Genomic DNA, 20,426 nt, shown 5'->3' with positions numbered 1-20,426 from the left:
TGCTGGGCTGGCTATTCCACAGAGACTCAAGAAACAACACAATTAAGACTTAGTACAAGTGCCAACACTTTTATTTTTGTGTTTACTTAAATAACAGCATCCAAATGGTAAGGGTATATAATGAGAACAGTTGTGGCAGTAAGCACTATTTTAAAACAAAACAAAACAAAAAGAAATAAGCGATTCTTATTGGTGATACAATTTCTCCACACCTCAGGGTCACCTAAAGGATTGCCCAGGGTAAGAAGAAGGCTGAAGAGGCAGCCAAGGCACTAAGAAGGCTATTCTAGTCAAAGGTGCAAAGTCACTATATGCAGCTGGTGTCTGTCTCCGTCAATCAAAGTATGCCCACATGTAAATACTCAGAAATCTGCGGAGGCACCGGCACAAGGTGCCAATGGTTTGCCACAACTGAGGATGATAGCTGTTTTTCTCATGTTCTGTGATCCCGTTGCCCACGAGAAGACATTGAGACTGAGACGGGACATAAGACACCGGGGGAGGAAACACAATCTGTGCCAGCAGACGCCGATGCAGAAATTATTATCATGTGGTGCAAATTGGCTTAGAAAAAAAAATGTATACAGAGTCGAAGCAATCAAATATCACATAGGAGTTGAAGGCTTTATGACTTGTGTTTGTGGACTATAGCTGGTCTGTCTATGTATTTTGTGCCATCTAATTGAGTAATGAAGTGCAAAAGTTAATCTCTTTAAAAAATAAATGATAAAAAAGCTAACATGTGCACCTGTGTGGATTATATCCAGTAAGACTTATTCTATAATAATCTGACAACTAGTACCATTTCAAACCATTTTAACATACTCTTATCTGTCACTGTCATATTTGCAAATGCATTGCGAGCACTCAAAAAAATCTTTGGTCAATCTCTATATTAAATAGCCCTTGTTACAGTGTAACTAAATTAAGTACAGTGTGATCAACAGGGTATTGATACTTTGCGCATAATGTACAGTTAAGGCTAGAGTTGTATAAGTACAGATAATCAATGTGTTGTTACACAGTGATAATCGCTGTTACACTGCATTGAATGGTATGGTTACAGAGTATCAGGTTTATGTCATATAAAGCGTTGCCAACTCTCTGCTGTAAAACCCACAGAATAGAAATGCAATCTCGGCCACCCCCATTTGCAAACCAATAATATGTGAGAAATAGTGTGTTACTATCTCTCTGTCTCAGTGAAACATTGTTATTACAATCAAGTACTGTACAGCTTGTGATCGATCAGGCAGTCAACATTCAATTACTACACATACGTGACACTCTTTTACATACCACTTGTCCTACAACATTACCTCCTTGTATCTCAAACACTACACATTCAGTAAAACAAACCTGCATTTAATTAACATACACTGCATACCGGTGTTGCAATCTGAGTATTGCACTGGACAGTTACAAGAAATACCAGCGTGTACTTATTCCTAGTTAAGCTGGGGACTATTAATGTTCCTCAGAGCGGCTGACATTAGTATTCCCTGCTGCTCCATTCTCTCCTCTGCCCTGCTCTGCCAGGTATGGAAATGTTTGCAGAGGAGAATTGATTACCTTGAGGCTTTTATTATTTATGATCAATTACAGTATGTCCCCCTTCATGATCATCAATGTGCTAGACTAAGACTAGGGCCGTAACTTACATATTTACATTGCCCTGAATCCCTTCGATTCCCAATGTCTTCCAATCACTGCATTTTCTCACCTTTCTACAGGTCGTACGTCAATACACTGCAGTTCTATTTTCTTTACTTTCATACACACACCCAAAGGCAAAGTTAAAAAGAGAAAAAAGACTGTGGAACATTTTGAACATTTATAAATGCAGGTGAACAAAATGAAAAAGAAAAAGAAGGCAATATGTAACACTGTTTTAAGAGATACTGCATATAGGAATACAAACGAGTTATTTGGTCCCAAGAGCCAAAAGTGGCATCTTTGGTATAATTTGGTCTGTCCATTTTTGCAAGCTCTTTTAAAAGCCATTTCTGAACTGATGAAAATTGCAGCCAGGTGCGAGGCAATTAGTGAGCCTCATCGGGCTTATCTGTATTAGCATTGTATAATCAATGCTTACATAACTGCACACAGTTGCCAGAAATGTGCCAGAGCACTATCCAATTTCAACTGCTATTTTAATGCCAAATTATTCAGCCGTACATTCAATGTTGCAGGGTCAAAAAATAAAGCCATTCATTCTGATTTGAACTGAAGACAGAAACACGTTCTTGTTTTTTCCTTTTTAAAAAAACAGGCGATTTGTTTTTTCAGATTTTTCTACAGGTCGGCAGAGACGTTTCCCCTCTTTATCCTCAGGCTACCTCCCCACCCGCGCGGACAGGTGTTGTAGGTGCGCACACCGGGCGAACGCATTCCGGAATCTTCCGACTCCACGGACGCGTCGGAGTCGGTGAGGGAGCGCGTGTTGTAGAGGCGCACGGGCGAGCGGATCATGTGCGTGGGTGTTGGCGGCGGGCTGGTGAACGTGGGAGACTGACTACCCAACGAACGGGGCTGAAAGGGGCTCAGGGGTTTGTGTTCGAAGGACAGGATACCCCCTCCGATGCCACCACCGCTTCCACCACCAGGGGGCGAGATGGGCAGCCCGTGGCTGCTCAGTGCGCCCGGGGAAGGGCTGTTCTTGCGCTTGGCCGCGTTGATGATGTTCTTGGCCAGCAGTCGGTGGTTGGCTTTCGTGTCCTGACTGACAATGGGCGACTGACACCTGGTCTCCCACAGCGGCGACACAGGGGAGGTGGTCATGGCCCGATGGATGGGTCTGGGAGAGGGGGCGCTCGTTATGGAGGGGGTGGGAGACCACACTAAATTTGTTGGGCCTTCTGGACTGCTGAACCTCCTGGTCATGGTGGGGGTCCTGGATGCGGTTGGCGTGGCTGGGGTCTCCTTCTTGGTCTATGGACAGAAACCACAAAAGCACAAAATTGACATAAAAATATATTGTAGTGTCAAACGTTTGTGGAATGCTTTTTTTTTCTTTCTGTGAGTTCTAGCAGGTCCTGGAACACACATTACACAAGTAACTCTAGCCACCCAGATTTATTTTCGCTTGTAACGGCACAGTTTATTATAGCATACGTCTCTTTCATTTAGCTAATGATTTGAGCACATGCCTGGTCACGCCACTCGCTCAAGAGAAATCAAACGAAACCAACAACCATATTTTCACAAGCAAGCTTCCAATGAGAGGTTATTTCTGTAACACGTGGCAAATCATTCAACAGAAACACTAAGGGGGGAAGTTAACACCTTTAAGCATTCAGCAGATACTCATTTCAAAGGTTAAGTCTTTATTCAATCAGCAAGCAGCATACCCCTCTAGTACGTTTAAAAATAGAGACCTTGTGTTCATTCTCTTTATCAGATAAATGCTGCAACACACTGGGGCTCAGATGCAGTTCAGGTTACCTTCACACACCACACAGCCAAGCCAAGGCGACTAACCTTTGCAGAGATATGGCTTTACCCTGCTGAGGTTGCTGGGTAGGTTTTCGTCCCCGAGCTACGGAGAGCGGTGTCACTGAGAATGTGTGTGTGTGTGTGTGTGTGTGTGTGTGTGTGTGTGTGTGTGTGTGTGTGTGTGATGGGGTTTGTGTATGTGTGTGTGTGTGGGGGGGGGGGGGGGCGTCTCTGGGGTCATAACATTCATCTAAAGGTCCAAGCCTACAGGGCCTGTTACAACTCAGACTGTTTACAAGGGCAAGGTAGGAATGTGCAAAGAGCATTGATATTCAGCCTCTCTCTGGACAGCTCCGCAGCGCGTCACTTTCAGCACGGCAGGGTCACGCCGTGGCACACACGTCTGAGTGTGTGTTTTTCTCCTTCTGCAGAACGCTGTGTGCTGTGCTAAATGGCTCAATTTACATGTCTGAGATACTTTTAAAAGCATTACGGATAAAATTGTGGTTGAGGAAGCATAAAATTGCTTGATGGTTCTTTGGTGGAGAACGTGTGCTACAAAAATCAATGGCTATGAAACGGAGGATTTAAGTGCTTTGACAGGAAAAAAAGGAAAAGAACACAAGAAAGGAAGAAAAGACAATGAAAGGGTTGAATGAAAGTTTTAATAAGGAAGGCAAAGGTCATGTTAATAGTCGAGAGAGGAGGAATAAGTGGAGATGAATTGAAATTGAAAGAAGCAAACAGGGAGAGACATTTAAGTAGACACTGCCCTTTTCACCTTCAAAACAATGTCTGAGACATCCTGTGTTTCATGTAATGATATTCATGAGAATTCAACATCACCTGGAACTGCAGCCTTGCCAAGTCGAGGATTTTCATAATTAACCAGTAAAATTAGCATGCACTGTTGGCTACAAATACAAATCAAACGGAGGCACACAGCATATAATGAAGCTCAAAGCATGGCTAACATTGCTCTCCATGCTCTCCGACAGTGAGAAAAAAGGAGGAAGGGAAAGAAGGGAGTTCCCTCTCTTCTACTTTCAAGTCCATCTTCCCATATTAAATTGCAAATCATAGACCTTACACCAAAGACACCATCTGCTACAGTGCTTTGTAAGGCAGTACCATCCGAAAGTTTAAAACTTGGAGGCAAGCGTAGGAAAAATAGGAAACTCGTTTCACATTAATATTATATGTAACTGACAAAACACTTTTTTATTTCAAAAGTAAAAAGGCACTACTGGCATCAATTTAACATCTGTATTACATCTAACAAATGCAGTAATATATTCTGGAAAGCTCTGTGGCTTGTGCTAACCACTGCCCTCTGGTGGTTCAACTATGCACTACATTGTATTTCTATCAGTCTGTTGAGGATTTGCTTCCTTATTCACAAAGAAGACAAACTAAGGCCCTATTTATTTTATCATGAAATCAGAAAATAAATGGATACCTAAAACCTAATATGAATAACACATTTTCTTGAGAGCATAAAAATAATCTCTGGAGCGCTTGCTGGAACAAAACCAACTAACACACGCTGACACTCTGAATATTGCACAATGAAGTTAGCATGCAGCGTCTGATTCTCTTAGTTTCAAGTGGGTTTTCTTTGGTCTGTACAGTGTGTGCGTGTGTATGTGTGTGTGTTTTATTGGGGTGGGCTATAGTAGTAAAAAGAGGGTCTCCACACCTGTGCTTCGATCCCTGCCTTCCGGGCAGAGAACGTGGGTCTGGGCGCTTGGACGTTCGAACGCGGTGAAGCGACCCGCTCCGGAGTGAAGGCCACCACGGGTGACGAGACCTCCCTGGGACTGAGAGGGAGCGGCGGCGAGAAGCACGCCGGCCTGTAGCTGACCGGGGAGCTGAACTGAGACGGGACGCTCGACGGCAGCGACGTCTGCCTGCTGTAGGACGACCCCGTGACCACCGGCTTGGGCGGCGGAGCGCCCCGCGGCAGCGAGCTCACAGGATCCTTGGTGGGGTTGAGGATGAAGAGTGAGGAGTTGAGCTGGTAGGGCTGGTGCCTGGAGAGCTCCATCTCCATCCTGGTGCAGCCGTTCTCCAGGACGGCGCTCGGCGGGGTGGCCAGCGGAGGAGCCCGCGACGCGGCGGAGGCCGAAGCACCGTACGCCGGAAAGTTCCTCTTCTGAGTGGCCTGCTGCGCCTTGAGAGTTTTCGAGATCTCCACGCTGACGTTGGAGGCGTTGGCAATGGCCTTGACGCGGCCCGGCATGTTCGACTGATACACCCAGGAGGGGGGCAGAGACATGGTCGGGGAGGGAGACCTTATCTGTCCGTCTCTCCTCGTCGTGTTGTCCAGCACGTACTTCTCCATCCTGGACTGCCTCTTGGCAAACAGCTCGGCGCCCTTCCCCGCCGCGTTGGTCAGCGCCTGCTCCGGCTTGTGCTCCGGCTTGTGCTCCGCTCTGGCAGCCGCCCTGGAGCTCTTCAGGCTCGAGGACCAAGCAGGGGCCGCGCTCTCCACCACCCTCTCCCTCTCCTCCTCCTCCTCCTCCTCCTTGGCCAGGAAGTTGGAGGCCTCGGCGCCCAGGGCCAGGAGCTCTTCCTCGGGCACGCTCTCCGCCGCCGCCGCCACCGCCACCGCCACCGGCCTCTGCTTCTTCTTCTCGTCCACACCCTGCACCAGGGACAGGAGCTCCGGGTTGGGCGCTATCTTGGGCTTCTCCTGGAAGGTGAACATGGACTTGCGGGTGTTGCGCCGCACCACGCCCTCGTCCAGGATGCCCGTTCGGATCGGGGTCTGCGGCCGCCTCTCCGTCAGCATCTGGGGGATGTAGGTGGGCTTCGGGGCGGTCTGGGGGATGTAGTGAGCCGCCGGCGGAGGTCCCGGGGAGGGACCGGTCATCACGGCCAGGGGAGGGGGGCTGCTGTAAGATGGCAGTGGGGGGGTCGGGTACGATGGGGCAGGAGGAGGAGGGGAGAAGGTGGGCCTGGGGGGCCCCGACCGGGGCGGCTCTGAGAAAGCACCCGGGGGCGGCTCGACCGTGTACGTGGGGGTGGGAGGCTCAGGGAACGCCGGGCGGGGAGGCGTGGAGTAAGAAGGGGCCGGGGGGATGTCCATCGCTGGACTGGGCGCTGGGGATCTCTGCACAGTGCTGGGTGAAAAAAACGGCCGAGCCGTCCTGTTGACGATGGTGGCTGACGACTGCGCGGCCACCGGCGTGAAGGGTTTGCTCGGGGTGTCATGACAACCGTTCGGCATCTCGCCAGGCGTCTCCACAGAGTCTCCGGCGTACGCCCCGTTGACCTTGGCTTTCCCTTGGCCAGCAATGGCCTGAGCTGCACGGTTACTGTCGTCCCTCACAGCCATTTCATCCCTCAGTTCATCCACGGGCTCCACAGAGAGATCCTCCTCCTCCTCCTCTTTCTCCTTGACGGGCAGAAAATGTCTCTCCTGTGCGCCATCAACGTCCTCCACCTCACGGATGGCTGATTCACCCTGATCCTCCATGATGCTGTTTCCCCTGTTCGAGTCGAGCGTGCCCGACGACCAAGGCAGTTTGGCCTTGCTGTTTTCGCGGTTTAAATCTCTGTCCTTGCTCTCAATGGTACACTTATTTTCCCATGTTAGCTCTGAGCTCCGAGGCGACGTGCCGAAGTTCTCACTCTTGGACTCTCTCTCTATTCCGATTCCTTCTCCCCTTCCCTCACTTTCCTCCGCTTCTCCTCCTCCTCCTCCTCCTCCTCCTCCTTCGCCAAAGCTGACCTTCGTAAAAGCGTTCACTCGTTGCCTGCGGCGGTTGAAGAGTTGGACACCCCGCGAGTTGGACGGTACAGAGAGCTGGGCAGCGATGATCTGACTCCTCGTTCGGGCCTCCTTCAGCTCTTTCTCAGAGAGACTTGCACTTCTGCTGAGGTCTGCAAGCAGAAAACAGAATACAGAAGAAAATATTATAAATATTTGGAAGCTCTGATTTCGAGAAAACATGTAAACCTTTCCAGGGTCTTGCGTCACGCAACACTGCCAGTAAAAACCTACTCAAACAAGCTCATAAATGTGCATGTCTTGTGTAAACGACCAAAAAACAAACCTTTTTCTAGTCGCAGGAGGCGTGCAGAGTGCTATTCTAAAGCCACATAATTGTTTCTCAGGCATATGGTTTTGATCACTACATAATTTAACCAGCGCAGACGAAGACGTAATACAGTCATAAGTTATTTTGGTGACCCCTCTTGAAGAGTTAGAAAACCCTGTTGTGTATTATGTTATGGCAATTCACTTCATCAGAATCAGTGGTATGGATTATTAGCAAAATCATACCAGACATACCTGTAGAGGCCAATACTAATTTTCATGTGTGAATAAAATAACATCATGTGCTTATTCATAGATCCCTCTCTCACTCTAACACACACTGGCACTCTCTCTCTCCCTCCCTCCCTCCCTCTCTCTCTCTCTCTCCCTCCCTCCCTCTCTCTCTATCTCTCTCTCTCTCACTCTGCTAGGATCTGTTTGTATTGCAATAGAAATTCCACAGTCAGCAGTTAACACCAGATCTACAGACAGAGCTCCAAAGGGGGTAATAAGATTGAAAGGCTGTAAAACTGCCGCTACATTCAACCCTATTCATAAATAAATAGACCTTTCACTGCTGAGCATATGGTAGAATCGAGTCAGGCAAACTGGCACAAAACAGCAACTTTGCAGACATTGGATGGTGAGAGATTTATAGTGGCAACACTGACTTAAACAGTTGTTGTGTCTAGACCGGAGAGAAGCATAACAAATGTGTGGAATGACATACACGTCAAATGATTAAAAAGACATATTTAATGTGAGCAGGGACATATCTAAAAGCATGTGTAGTTTTATGGCTAATGGATACCTCCCTCATTCCTGTTAAGGTGCAGCTAAAGATTGACACAGAGGCCTTTTTGTTGAAAAATGGCAGAGGTTTATTGTCTAGGCTTAAAAACCTCATTCCAAGCTGCACAAGTATTTCCTTTACCATCGGCAGCAGTCCCCTCCCAAAGCATTCCTGAACTGCCGAGAAAATTCCCTGCCTGAAAACGGCTGCCGCACAGTCTCAGAAATATGTCTTCAAGGCACCACACACACACACACACACACACACACACACACACACACACACACACACACACTACACACACTCAGTTCATGACATATTGACACATTTACATTCAAACATCCAGGGTCACAGAGACTATGCATTTAAGCTCTTGAACTCTGACCTAGAGCGTGTAGTGTCTTACAGATATTGTAAACATATGAATAGGGTCTATCTTCACGGGGGGGGGCACCGTATTACAGCACTCCTCTCATGTTTTACTGATACCTTGAAGTAAATGAGCTTATGATAATTGCCACATTTACTGGTCCACAGAGAGAAAAAAAAGCGTTGTTCTGGACTAAACTGACTGAATCAAGGTGGGTAGGTGATGCTGTTTAGAGCGAATCGAGACTAATCCACAGAGCAGTGATTACATTCTTCTTGAAAACCCTCCCCTGGGAGTTTGGCTTTCAACCCGAGCAGGTTTTAACTGCATCCTGAGGGACTTACTCAGCCCATGCAAATTCAAAACAGCATCTCGAGAAACAAACAAGGATAATCCAAACAGGTGTTCCTTTTATCTCAGGGATATTTTGATTAGTCATATGAGACATCTTTGTGGAAAGAGAGAGAGTGGGATGGTGGAGGAGGCATTTGTGTTCCTTGTGAGCGTTTCCAGAGCTCAAAGGAGTGCTCAAATAAAATGGCATGAGAATTACAGCTGAGAGGACACAATAGGGTACATCTGCCACTAATTGAGCACCCATAAATCTGTGGCTCATTTCCTTAAGCCACAAAAACACATCACAAAGTAACCTCCAAAGATGCTCGACCACAGTTTCCAATACACACAGCTTACCTCTTTGTCCAAACCAAGTAAGCTGATTTTCATCTCACTGACATGCAGATGAATACAAAGCACTTTTATAAACTAACAAGAATTTTGTATTAACAACGTTAATTTAACACTGAGAGCGTTACATACATGTAGGCGCAGCTCAGGTAGGTCAGTGTTATCCTACTGGCTAACGGTGTGGATTACAGCTGCATACCTTGGACTTGAGTGACAGACGCAGAGGTGCTTAGACACATAATAATATAGTCTGCTTACGGGTCGGCCTATCCTGAAAGATGATGAGACAGATTTACAAGAAGATGGGATAGATTTACACATCTGTCTTTCTACGTGTCACTATTAGTCTGTGACACCTATTTGGCCCCAATACTATTTCAAGCCACGAAGGGCACTGTTTTGGTAGCCTAGGCTATGCATAATTAGCGGCAAAATATATTAAGCAAAGTATCATCACGAAGCCTAGGCCGTTGGTATGTGTGCACTCTCTAAAATGTGATATCTATTTAGCTAATAGCTACCTAATATTCGCATATTCTAGGAAATAATGAACCCGAGTTCCTCCTGTACTTGATGGCAAGTCTGCCCAACGTCTCACTTGACTGATTCTCGTACAATGTGAACTTTCTTTCACAATTGAGGGAACATACTCTTAAACGAAAGGCAATACAATCTGCTCGTGGATCCATTTGGTACTCTAGACATGCTTTTCTTTTCAGTTAGGTAAACAAATATTTCTACAGCCTACACCATGTGACATCATACCGAGCATCCCGAAAAGTCATGGGTCTTCTGAGCGTACTTTTCCACATAGCTCAAGTTCAAGGATATGCAACTGAACTATAGTAACTAAAGCTGAAACACAAAAGGAAGTTTAATCCCCGGGAATAACCTGTTTCTTACTGGTTTCTGAACAGCTGACTACAGCATCACTGAACCTTCGACGCTTTAGAAGTCTATCTAGATCAACAGTCTCAAGCGCAACTGGTTTAAAGCTTCTCCAACGACTTTTTCTTTTTTAAAACAGTATTCAATTTCCTTACCTTTAGAAATTCAGAACTGCGTTTGGTTTTTGCCGCTAGCCCCACAAGCTTTTCCAATTTAACTGTATCTGTTTCCTCCACACCCCCTTTTTGCAGCTCGAACTTGGATCGTATTTCGTTCCGTTGCAAATGATGGTCTCGACTGCGCGGCGCGCTCGTGCTCCAGCCTTCTGACGCTGCACACTGCCGAGCAAAGAGCCGACTAGGCGAGGCTTACTTGGATCCCGAAACGTTTGTTAAACCACTGGCATCAGATTTTTACATTAAAAAAGGAACCACTCCTTTACAGGAAAGTTTTAGGAGGGCAAGACTAAAAGCACCCAAATAGCCTAGTAGTGCAGGAAATCCCCTTTGTGCTACAGAATTATGACTAATTCCGTTGGTTTACCAACTCATGAAGATACACATGTGAGTAAGGCTATGTGTGTGTGTATGTGTGCGTGAGAGAGAGAGATGAAGGGAGAGATGTAGGGAGAGAAAGGGAAGGAGAGAGGTTGAAAAACACATAGATGAATGATTGTGGTCCTCTCTCGACCATTTGCCAGTTGGTTATACAGCCATCCATTTATTTTAAAGGCAACCACACGCAGCAGTGTCATCAACTTTTACGAGACCCTGACAGAGGTGTGGAACAAATTAAAGCTCCGAAGATAGACAACAGGACCCGTAGCAGGCGGGCACACCTGACCTCGTGTACAGTCCAGAAGGCCTGGGTTTGATTATGTGAACAACCCCCTCAACCCTGACTGATTGCCCCCTAGAAGCCCCAATGCGTTTTAGGGCGGGACACAGGAACCCCACTCTCCACCAGGGAATGTGTAGGGAGGGAAAGAGAAAGGGGGAGATGAATGACCATGTGTTGGAGTAAGAAAGCAAGTGAAAGAGAAAGAGCGAATGGGTGAGAGTGAGTAACAGGAAGATATAGTATGTGTGTGTGTTTGTGTAGAGGGGTAGACTTGGGCTCTGGCAAAGCTGTAAGGGTCTCTATGATCTGATGTCCCATGATGACATGGGCAGGCAGACAGACAGACAGACAGTGGGGAAACTCCCCAGAGCAGAGGGTCTGCATCAGATCAGATTACCCTGTCGGATGTTGTCATTCATTGGGGGACAGGCTAGGGTGCCATTGCTCTCCCACTGGGTCATGTGTGTGTCTCTCTCTGTGTGTGTGTGTGTGTGTGTGTGTATGTGTGTGTGAGAGAGAGAGAGAGAAGAAGAAAGAGGAGAGGAAGAGGAGAGAGAGCTGGGGGTTGATCACTTTTCTTGAGGTAAAAAACGGATGACTGTGCCATTTGACCTCTCTTAAACATCCCACTGGCAAAATCTGCATAGCTAGAACAATGAACTGCTGTTCTGAATTAAAACAAATATATTGCTACACATTTGGCAACCTCAGAGTTTTAACATGCTGTTGCCCCATGCCCAGTTTGTAAAAGCAGATGTGTTCAATACACTACACTGTGGCGAAATTCAGCCCTTGGTCATTAACATGGTAGTCTTGTAATTGCAGCCAAGTACCAGTCACTTCTCTGGAATGGATACATCAATCAGAGTTAGGAAAACTGGATAAAAGTTGTGCTCCTACCCAAATATGCGTCTAAAAGTGTGTCGCTTGACTAAAACGGGGGATTTTTGTGATTATCTGAAAAGGCCACAGACTGATGCTGTGAGGCTAAATTAGTGTGCATGTAATTTTGTTTTCCATTTCAAATTGAAAAAAAAAATACTGGAAAACTAGGAATGGGGACAATCACCGTGGTCTGAATGATCATACTCCATGCGTCATCAGCCTTGTTTCATTAGTTAAGATGTAACAAGATTGGCAAAACTTCACAAACGTTTTACTAAGGAAATTACGTATGGGGTGTTTTTTTTTCAGCATTTGTTCTTTTTAACAAGCTGACATTTGTATTGTCATAAAACTGTGGACAAACACCCTCGGCAGTCTGAGTGGTTGCTTACTGTGTGGGAAACGCAACAATCTGGAAAAATTATCATGGATTTTTTTCCACCTCATTTTTCCCACAAGTTTTAGGGGTATGATCACTGAGAAAGCAGTGTATTGAATCACTACGAAAAAAAGATTGTTGTGGACTTAATTGCATTTCCATTGCCATCAAGTTATTCCATTTTAGGTACAAGGAAACAGATGTTTCGCCGAGGCTTGAACGCTCAACTAAGTTTGTATACAGAGGGGTGTGGTGATTCCTTTTTCCCTGTTTGTTCACGCAAGTGTTTCAGCCACCAAAGCAACCGTGATCTTTTCCTTAAGCCAAGCGCCAAAGACACACTTCAAGCTCTATCGCCTATCTGGAACTGCAGAGGGTGTTGTTCTACAAAAGAGTTCTCGATGACAGAGAGAGATTTGCTTCTCCCCTCAATTCCTGACACCCGCCCTCACACAACTTGCAGTCTGCACACTGAATCCCCACATCTCTCTACGTTAATGACACTTCAGTGGATCATTTTTCATTTTAACAGCACTTAATAAAATAGCATGGGGCACACACAGCCTACTACTGTTGCGCAAACTACAAGACACGCTGGCAAAGAAAGGCTTCGACTCTGCCGAAGACTGCTAAAACCCATCTTCATCACACTGTAGGTCACTACAAATAAAAAGCAGCTGTTGACTCACTCACTGATGCAGTGTAAACAAACCAAAAAGACACATGAATATTTACTTGTTTTTCGGCCAAGTTGACTGTCAGCGGAGGTCACGGCTTGCTTCCCTTTCACCCAGCTGTGGTCGTCCCTCTTGCAGCTGTTGGTAGTTGGGCTCGTCCCTGCCTGCCCCATCCCCTGCCGGACTCCCCGGCCGTAGCCAAGGCTCCCTGGGCCGGTACCGGGGCCCTGGGCCACTCCACCCCAGCTGACCCCTCTCCTGAGGGGCTCATGACCCCTGGCCTCCATCTTCAGTGACGTCCTGTGCTGAAGGATAGAAGCTGGACGAGGAAGGGGGAGGTCTTGGCTTTTTTTGTTTTATACAAGCACAGAGCACTCTCTTACAAGCACCTTGAAGGCTCTGTCCACTCCAAGGCTGTCCACTGCATCCACTGTGGTCTCAGTCTCTGTTGCTCCCTCGCTCTGTCTTGAGGGTGGTCAGTTTAGCCCAAGAGAAGGGAGGGCTTTTGGCTCCGCTGGCTGAAGGAGAGATGTGAAACTAGAAAAACACAACAGGACCCACGAGTGAACGACAGGATCAGACCTCCATCTGAGCTCCCCCCTCGCACGAGAACATGCTCTGTCACGACCAGTCTCCCCCTCGTCCGTCCGCAGGGGTGGGAAAGACGCTGACTGACCACGAGGCACACTTTTACTTTCTTCCACACAATGTCGTCTAAAAGCTAATAGGACCTCCCAAGAGACGCTCCCCCTTGCTCACTGGAAGGGTTCCCATGGAGGCTTGCCAAGTAAATTTCACAATTGCAATGCGCTCCACTGCAAATCCAGTAAATGCTGAAACACCATCCAGTATTTTTATTTTTTTCTTTCGTTTGTTTTGTTTGGGATTTTTTTTCTACTTCTGTCTACTTCTGTCTTCAAAGTCCAATCCAGACATTCTTCCCACTCGTCTCCTATCTCCGGCACCAAAACATAGTCTATCCTGACACGGAATTGTAATCTCAGGCGGCCAGATTATTTTTCTTTCAGGACACAAGAAGCTCTTGTTCCTTAAAATGTCATCACGGTACAACAATGTTCAATCTTCCCCTTAGTTCATTAGTGCTCTGAGCAAGAAGGAGGGGGGGGGGGGGGGGGGAAGCAAAGCTTGTTCCAGTCATGCAGAAAGACAGAGCGCAGTGAGCACTGAATGTTATTCTTGAGTCACTTCTTTAGCGTGTATTTATTTTTCCAGCATATGCCCTTTGTTATAATCCCTTTGTGTCTGTGCCTCACTGAGAGAAACAAATGGGTCCTGGATGGTTTTGCTCTGGAGTCTGCGTTCTTTCACTCAGGGGCCCAAGAAGCTGACAGTTGGTTTGTTTAGACACTTCAGCTTAGGTCCAGTTGAGCTCGCCCTCCGAAGGTCTCGTCTGAGTATGTCTTGGAACTGTGTGTTTGAACTGGTTGTGCTTACTGGGTGAGGTGACAGAGGTGCGGGTCCCGCCCCGGGCAGAGAGAATAACAGTTAGGCAGGTTCTGTCTGGGAGCGTTTGGCATGGCCTCCTCTTTCTCTCCCTCCGGGCCACAATCACCTGGAAGAACAAACAAAGGAGACATGACGTAATGGGTGAGAAACCTTACATGTGATTCATGAGGGAGAGAATGGTGCCATTTGTAGTGCAGCCATATTTTGAAGTGGTAGCATCTTTTCCTGAGAATGGGTACCCAGTGATCTGTGCACTGGGGATTTACACTGTTATTGCAATTACTGAAAATATTTTATGTTCTACCAATTTATTCACACTTGCAAAACCAGGCAGTACTACCCCAGACCGTTCGGTATGTGCTGTTACAAGCTGTGCGAAGAGGTTAATGCACCAGAAAATGGTCAGTGAAGATTATAAGGATGATTACTGTGGCTGCAATATCGCCACCGTTATCTCCTTTAAGAGGTATAAAAGGAGAAATGATCCGCACCCACTGAAGTGCTCAATTTTCCATTTATAGTCAATAAGGAATGCAGCGGCCGCCTTTATCAACGGAGGAGGGTGGTGAAAGGGAATGGGGAGACGCCTAAATTCAGAGGCCGAGAGTTGATAAAGGTCGTCTCTCCTGACGGAGGAGGAAGGAAGGTTAGACTTCATTAGGTCCTGGCTGGCTGTGAGAGAGATCCTCCTCTTAACTAGCCAAAGAAATGAGGGCTGGGGCTTTGATAAGCAGTGAATAAATCTCGGGGGTCTTGCCGTCTGGGCGTGGAGGCTGCTTGCTGGGGCACTCGAGCGGCGCACTGCTCGAAAGTTAAATGTGCGGCTGCTGCCAAAGTGCGCAACTAAAACAAACGAGAACCCAGGACCCCAATCAAGAATCCCAGACGTGGCGTCATCTTTCACATCCTGCACGAGTGCACGTTAGGTATAGGCCATAGGAAGGGAGGGCTGGAGAGCCTCATTTGTCATTTTTTTTGCCTCTCTTTTGAAGTCTACGAGCTAATAGACTGCATGACAAATGGCCGCCTGTCATCGCTTTGATGTATCCTGTTGTGCTAGCATCTGACAGATCTACGTCCTGAGGGCTCCATCATGGCCGCCCGTGGTTGTTGATGTTGCTGCAGTTTTTTGTTTTTGTTTGTTGTTTGTTGGACGTATGACTAGTAGGCCAACCCAACAGCCTCCTCCATGCCAGCTGACACGAAGCCCATACACAGAGACGAGCTCCCCTGTTCATGCCCACTATACAAGCCTGCTGTGTAAAACCAAACGCCCACACCCATTTTCACACCGTTTTCTGTCTCCAAACCCCCCCGCTACCCCACCACCACCCACCCTCCTTTGAAACATCTCTGAGTGAAGAACAGCTGCTTTGTTTTTTTTTTTTTTGGGCAACAGGATATTTGTTTTATGTGAGGATGGTTCTTCTAGATTTAAGAAAATCCCCTCTCCCAGTGGAGTGTTGATACTAATCATGGTGTTTATCGGCCTGCAGTTGCAACATTTCAATACATCTCTCTTGTTTACTTTAACGAGTGTAGCCCGGAGAGCTGGGCTGTTAGTATCAGTCAGATGGATCACAATCCCCATCTTTGTCTTTGAGCACAGCCTTTGATAGTCCAGGGGAATTGATTTGGCAACAACAGTGGAAGAGATTATTCATTGTGTTCAGGGTTTTGTGAAGGAAGGGGGGGGGGGGGAGGGAGTAGATGGGTGGGGGTGATGCTGTGGGAGCCACAGTATCAGTATGCAAGTTTATATTACTCATCTGCATCTGAGTCAAGTTCAAATGTTCCCATCACTATCCAGTGGAGAAATTAGTTTACCAGAGACTGCCAAAGCTGTCATACTGAGAAACTATAAAAATCAATAATTGATTATGAACTATATTAAATCAGTATCCAATTGGGTTTGCTGTGACATTGTCACATTAATGTGACGTAATGCTGGCGACAGGATGCCTTTAGACTTGTACGGACCCTTTTCTTGCTCAGATGTTGTGTCATTTCTGTCAGAACTCAACTCCAGATGGAGAAATACCAAACAAGCTGATACTAACGCGGACAGAGACGGAGCTGACAAGTCCTGACACCCTTTGACACCCGTGATCCCATTTTTATGACTCACAAATGCATCTGACACCATGTCAAAAATCCCCAAACTTCTCTTTCTCACTCTCCTGTGCTGCATAGCTCTGTCAGCAATAAATCTGTCACTTCCAAGATCCAAAATGTCCCAGAATGCATTGCCAGCACAGGTGTGCCACTCCACACACACACACACACACACACACATCACACTAGCCTGCTGCCCCCTCGTCCAGACGAAAGGAAACGTGATAAGGCGCGCAGCAGGTAAAGGAAATTCCTCCAGGACGTTCAACTGTATCACTTACAGGCAGCCATATAATGAGGTGGTGGCGTATCAACACAGGGCTGACACATCTCGACAGCAGCTCTCAGGCCCAGGGCCACACTCACCGGAGCCCTGCTCTCTCCATTACACCCTGGCAGACGCAAATCATCAGAAGTACCTGGGGCGGGGGGGGGGGGGGGGGGGGGGGCTGGTCTTGCTCGCCAACACATACACACACACACACACACACACACACACTCTCACACACATACACAGACACACACACTCTCTCTTACACACAGACAGTCAACAAGGGGCCACTCAAAAGAGACAGCACCTTCAGAAGTGCAGGGAAATAATTTGAGGGTAGCGTTCCGGATTTTCACATTCCTCGCCACGTAATTCCTCGCCAACCTTCTGCCGCAATGGCCAGCATGCCTTAGCATGTGCGGATGCGATGACGGACGTCCAAAAAACACAGGCTGGTCACACACCTCAGTGAACTTCAGAAATGACTGGGGGCTCTGTCTCTGTCTCTCTCTCTCTCTCTCTCTCTCTCTCTATCTCTCTCTCTCTCTCTCTCTCTCTCTCCGTGAAGCCGCCATCCCAGCAGGCCCATACAAATGATTAGAGGAGGGGAAAAGAAAACAAGATCAAGGGAGATATGAAGTTCTGGCCTGATCTATTGTTCCAGGTAACTACCATGTGGGTTTATTTCAAAACATACGTGGAAAAAAAATGTAAAAACACCATGAGTCATGATTCATGAGGAGAAAAGCTTACGCATTCACCACAGAAAAAAAAACATTTTACACAACACTTTGAACTATGTTCATAAAGCCAGATATAGGACTTTCTAATGCATGTCCAGTCTATTTCTGATATTCTAAACTGAATGAGCTGCAATGAAACCATTAGGCAAAACATATTTTTGTTTGGTCAGTACTCTTCCCACCATAGAAACACATATTCATACTTATGCAGCCCCAGTGTTAGTAGGTCCCCACACAGCTCGAGTGATCTCTTTGTTCCATGGGGTCTGTCAATTATACATAAGAAATGACTTTCTCTAGGACAACCCTTCATTAGATACACCGTCTCCTGTTTCACGGCAGAGTCGTTTCGACCGAGCACATGCACACCACACCATTGCACAGATGGTGACCAACATCTTAACTTTCATCTAATCTGCACGCAAAACACACATGCACTGTGGAGACGCTGGCAACACATGTTTTAAACTACATGCGCACCATAATCCATCATATACAGAAAGGAAATGATCAGAAAGTAAACATTCTCTCCATCACACGTACAGAAAAATCACAGAAGAAAGATAATCTAACGCTCAAACGCTAATGCTTTTCATTTTCAGCCAAATGTGTGCTGTGCTGTCGAGAGGTCGGAGGAGTTTCCTTGTAGATGTGTCCGACAACAGGTGACCATTTACAGCATTGCGGTCCAGCACTAATCCTCTCCATCCCCGGTGGAGGGTGCCATGAGAGCCCCCGGGCCGCCCGTAAAACCATTAGGCAGCCGTGCAGCCCCCCCCCCGGGCCCCACCCCCCCCCCCCCAGCACTCACCTGGACTCTGCTGGTCCTCACTCTCCGGTGCGGACGTGTGTGTGTGCGCAACGCAGCCAGTATCCACCACTGCCCCTTCCTACTAAGGCACTCCTCACACTCCTGCACACGCATACACAGCACCACAGCACACCACACCACACTGCACACAACACACCTCCTGCTTCGTTATCTTTCCCGGGGAAAACTCTCTCACTCTCCCTCCCTCTCTCTCTATCCTCTCTGTATCCTTCTCTCTGACTCTCCCTCCCTCTCTTTCTCTCCCTCCTTCTCTGCCTCTCTCTCTCTCTCTCTCTCTCTCTCTCTCTCCTAGACAGAGAGAGGGGAAAGGGGGTGTGGACCGCCAGCACTTGGAACACAGAGGGCTCTTTGTCTTCCCCCTTTCATATGGTTTCCTTCAAGCATGCATACTGAACACATTATGCCATTATATATTTTCATATTCAACACCGGCCCGACTCGGGGAAACCTGCATACTCTTTGCCCTCTGCCCCCCCCCCCCCCCCCCCCAACCCACACACCGCCCCCCCACCCCCAAACTCACCCACTTCATTTTCTCTCCCTAATTTTTCTTAACTTCCTCAAGGGGTAAGAACAAGGCAAAACAAAGGGTGATATGTGGACGAGGAAATGTATGCTAAGCTCACTGCCAGTCCTGGAGCACTTGTTTATACTATTCCAGACTGCCGTGAATTATAAACGCCGCCGCGAGCTCGCTCACTCTTCCTCCAGAGACTGAGGCGAATGTGAGCATGAAAAAAAGCAGCACAAAGGGCCTTACAGATGGCTTTTGCAGACCTGCGCCGGGCCCTGGACGATAATTCATGGTCACTAATACACGTTTAAGCAAAGCAAGGCATCTGGGCCTGCTGGGGGACCTAACTTAAGACCCTCTGATCTCCTCATCTCTGTTGCCGACTGGGGGCTAGAAATGAACTCTGGGATCCAAAACTTGCTACAGACTAAACCGTGCTCACATACAGCCATTCATACCGAGACACATAATGCTGCCACCCCCCCCCCCCCCCCCCACCTTTGTCCATAATTACATTGGAATGAATGATAGCTTCTGTTAGGATGACAGGAAAACGTATAGAGCTGTTTAACAGGACACTACACAGCTGTTGATACATCACTCTTCCCTAACAAAATCTTTTTGTAAATATGCAACCTAAAGTTCATATAAGGTTCACTCTGGAAAAAACAAACAAACAAGCAAACATCAATATGTACAAATAAATGTGTAATAAATATGTACATACATCGCAAAATTCTCTCCAGCTCTCTGTTAGGTTGAACACAGAACTATCAAATATGCATGGGCCGTCGCCATGCATGTGCAGCTCGGTAATTTGAGGCGAGCAGACATAGTTGGCCGGCGAAGGGAGAATACCAGTCTCCAGACCAAGGGTTGGGGCTCAGCAACGAGGCAATTTAACAGAAAGTGAAATTCCAAAGAGAGTTATTAAAAAACACAGAGAGACTGTGTGTCGCTTATAGGCTCCGTCCTGAGAACTTTTTCATAAAGTTGTGCAGTTAATGTGGTCTCAAGGACATTTATTTTCACATAGAGCATTCTTCTAGTTTATTACAAGTGGTAAAAGTTAGCTAATTGTGCAAATATACAATACATACAGAATACACATCATTGAGTTGTTTAGAAATGGCAAATTTACAAACTTACAAATGTACAGTATACCTCCAAGCAGATCACTTATTGATGGTTGGAGCCACAGGCTGGAATCATCAATCTCTCATCATGCTGTTAACTTTCCTCTCGCTCTGTCTCGCTCTCTCACAATCCTTCTGTTTTTGTTTATCCTGCCCTCTTCATCTCCGTGTAAGATGGCTCTGTTCTTAATACCCCATGCAGCTGGTAGAACAGCCATTAAGGCTCTCAGTTTAGTAGACCAGTGAGACTTTCCAAAATAGCGACCTTGTGTGTGTGTGTGTGTGTGTGTGGTGAATGTGAGTGTGTGTGTATCTAAGATAGTGTGTGTATGTGTAAATGTGTTGGAGA

General features: G+C 46.9%; 1 protein-coding gene across 2 annotated transcripts; it reads right to left on the bottom strand.

Moving 5' to 3' along the window:
• Positions 1–53: 53 nt before the first annotated feature.
• On the bottom strand, positions 54–20,240 carry LOC121694381 (synaptopodin). 2 transcript variants are annotated; one of them, XM_042074530.1, is made up of 4 exons: positions 20,091–20,240; positions 13,058–14,572; positions 5,135–7,323; positions 54–2,931 (listed from the first exon to the last, which is right to left on the bottom strand). In XM_042074530.1, exons 2-4 carry the CDS (start codon positions 13,284–13,286, stop codon positions 2,296–2,298), a joined length of 3,054 nt encoding a protein of 1,017 aa, XP_041930464.1. In that variant the 5' UTR covers positions 13,287–14,572; positions 20,091–20,240; the 3' UTR covers positions 54–2,295. The 2 variants fall into 2 exon arrangements, with proteins under 2 accessions (XP_041930464.1, XP_041930463.1); XM_042074529.1 differs by lacking the exon at positions 20,091–20,240 and adding an exon at positions 18,407–18,628.
• Between the last annotated feature and the right edge of the window lie 186 nt (positions 20,241–20,426).

Source organism: Alosa sapidissima, chromosome 20, assembly GCF_018492685.1.
Source record: "Alosa sapidissima isolate fAloSap1 chromosome 20, fAloSap1.pri, whole genome shotgun sequence".
Lineage (NCBI taxonomy): Eukaryota > Metazoa > Chordata > Actinopteri > Clupeiformes > Clupeidae > Alosa > Alosa sapidissima.
The sequence above is the reverse complement of the archived record's forward strand: the minus strand, read 5'-3'. Positions and strand labels throughout refer to the sequence as shown.

What these genes read in the sequence shown, in the direction of transcription:
- LOC121694381 (XM_042074530.1), bottom strand. Translation starts at nt 13,286, where the DNA reads ATGGAGGCCAGGGGTCATGAGCCCCTCAGGAGAGGGGTCAGCTGGGGT. An exon ending in TCAACTTGGCCGAAAAACAA is followed by an intron (nt 7,324 to 13,057) that starts GTAAATATTCAT and finishes TTCTGCTTGCAG; the next exon opens with ACCTCAGCAGAAGTGCAAGT. An exon ending in AGGCAGGGATCGAAGCACAG is followed by an intron (nt 2,932 to 5,134) that starts GTGTGGAGACCC and finishes TTCTGTCCATAG; the next exon opens with ACCAAGAAGGAGACCCCAGC.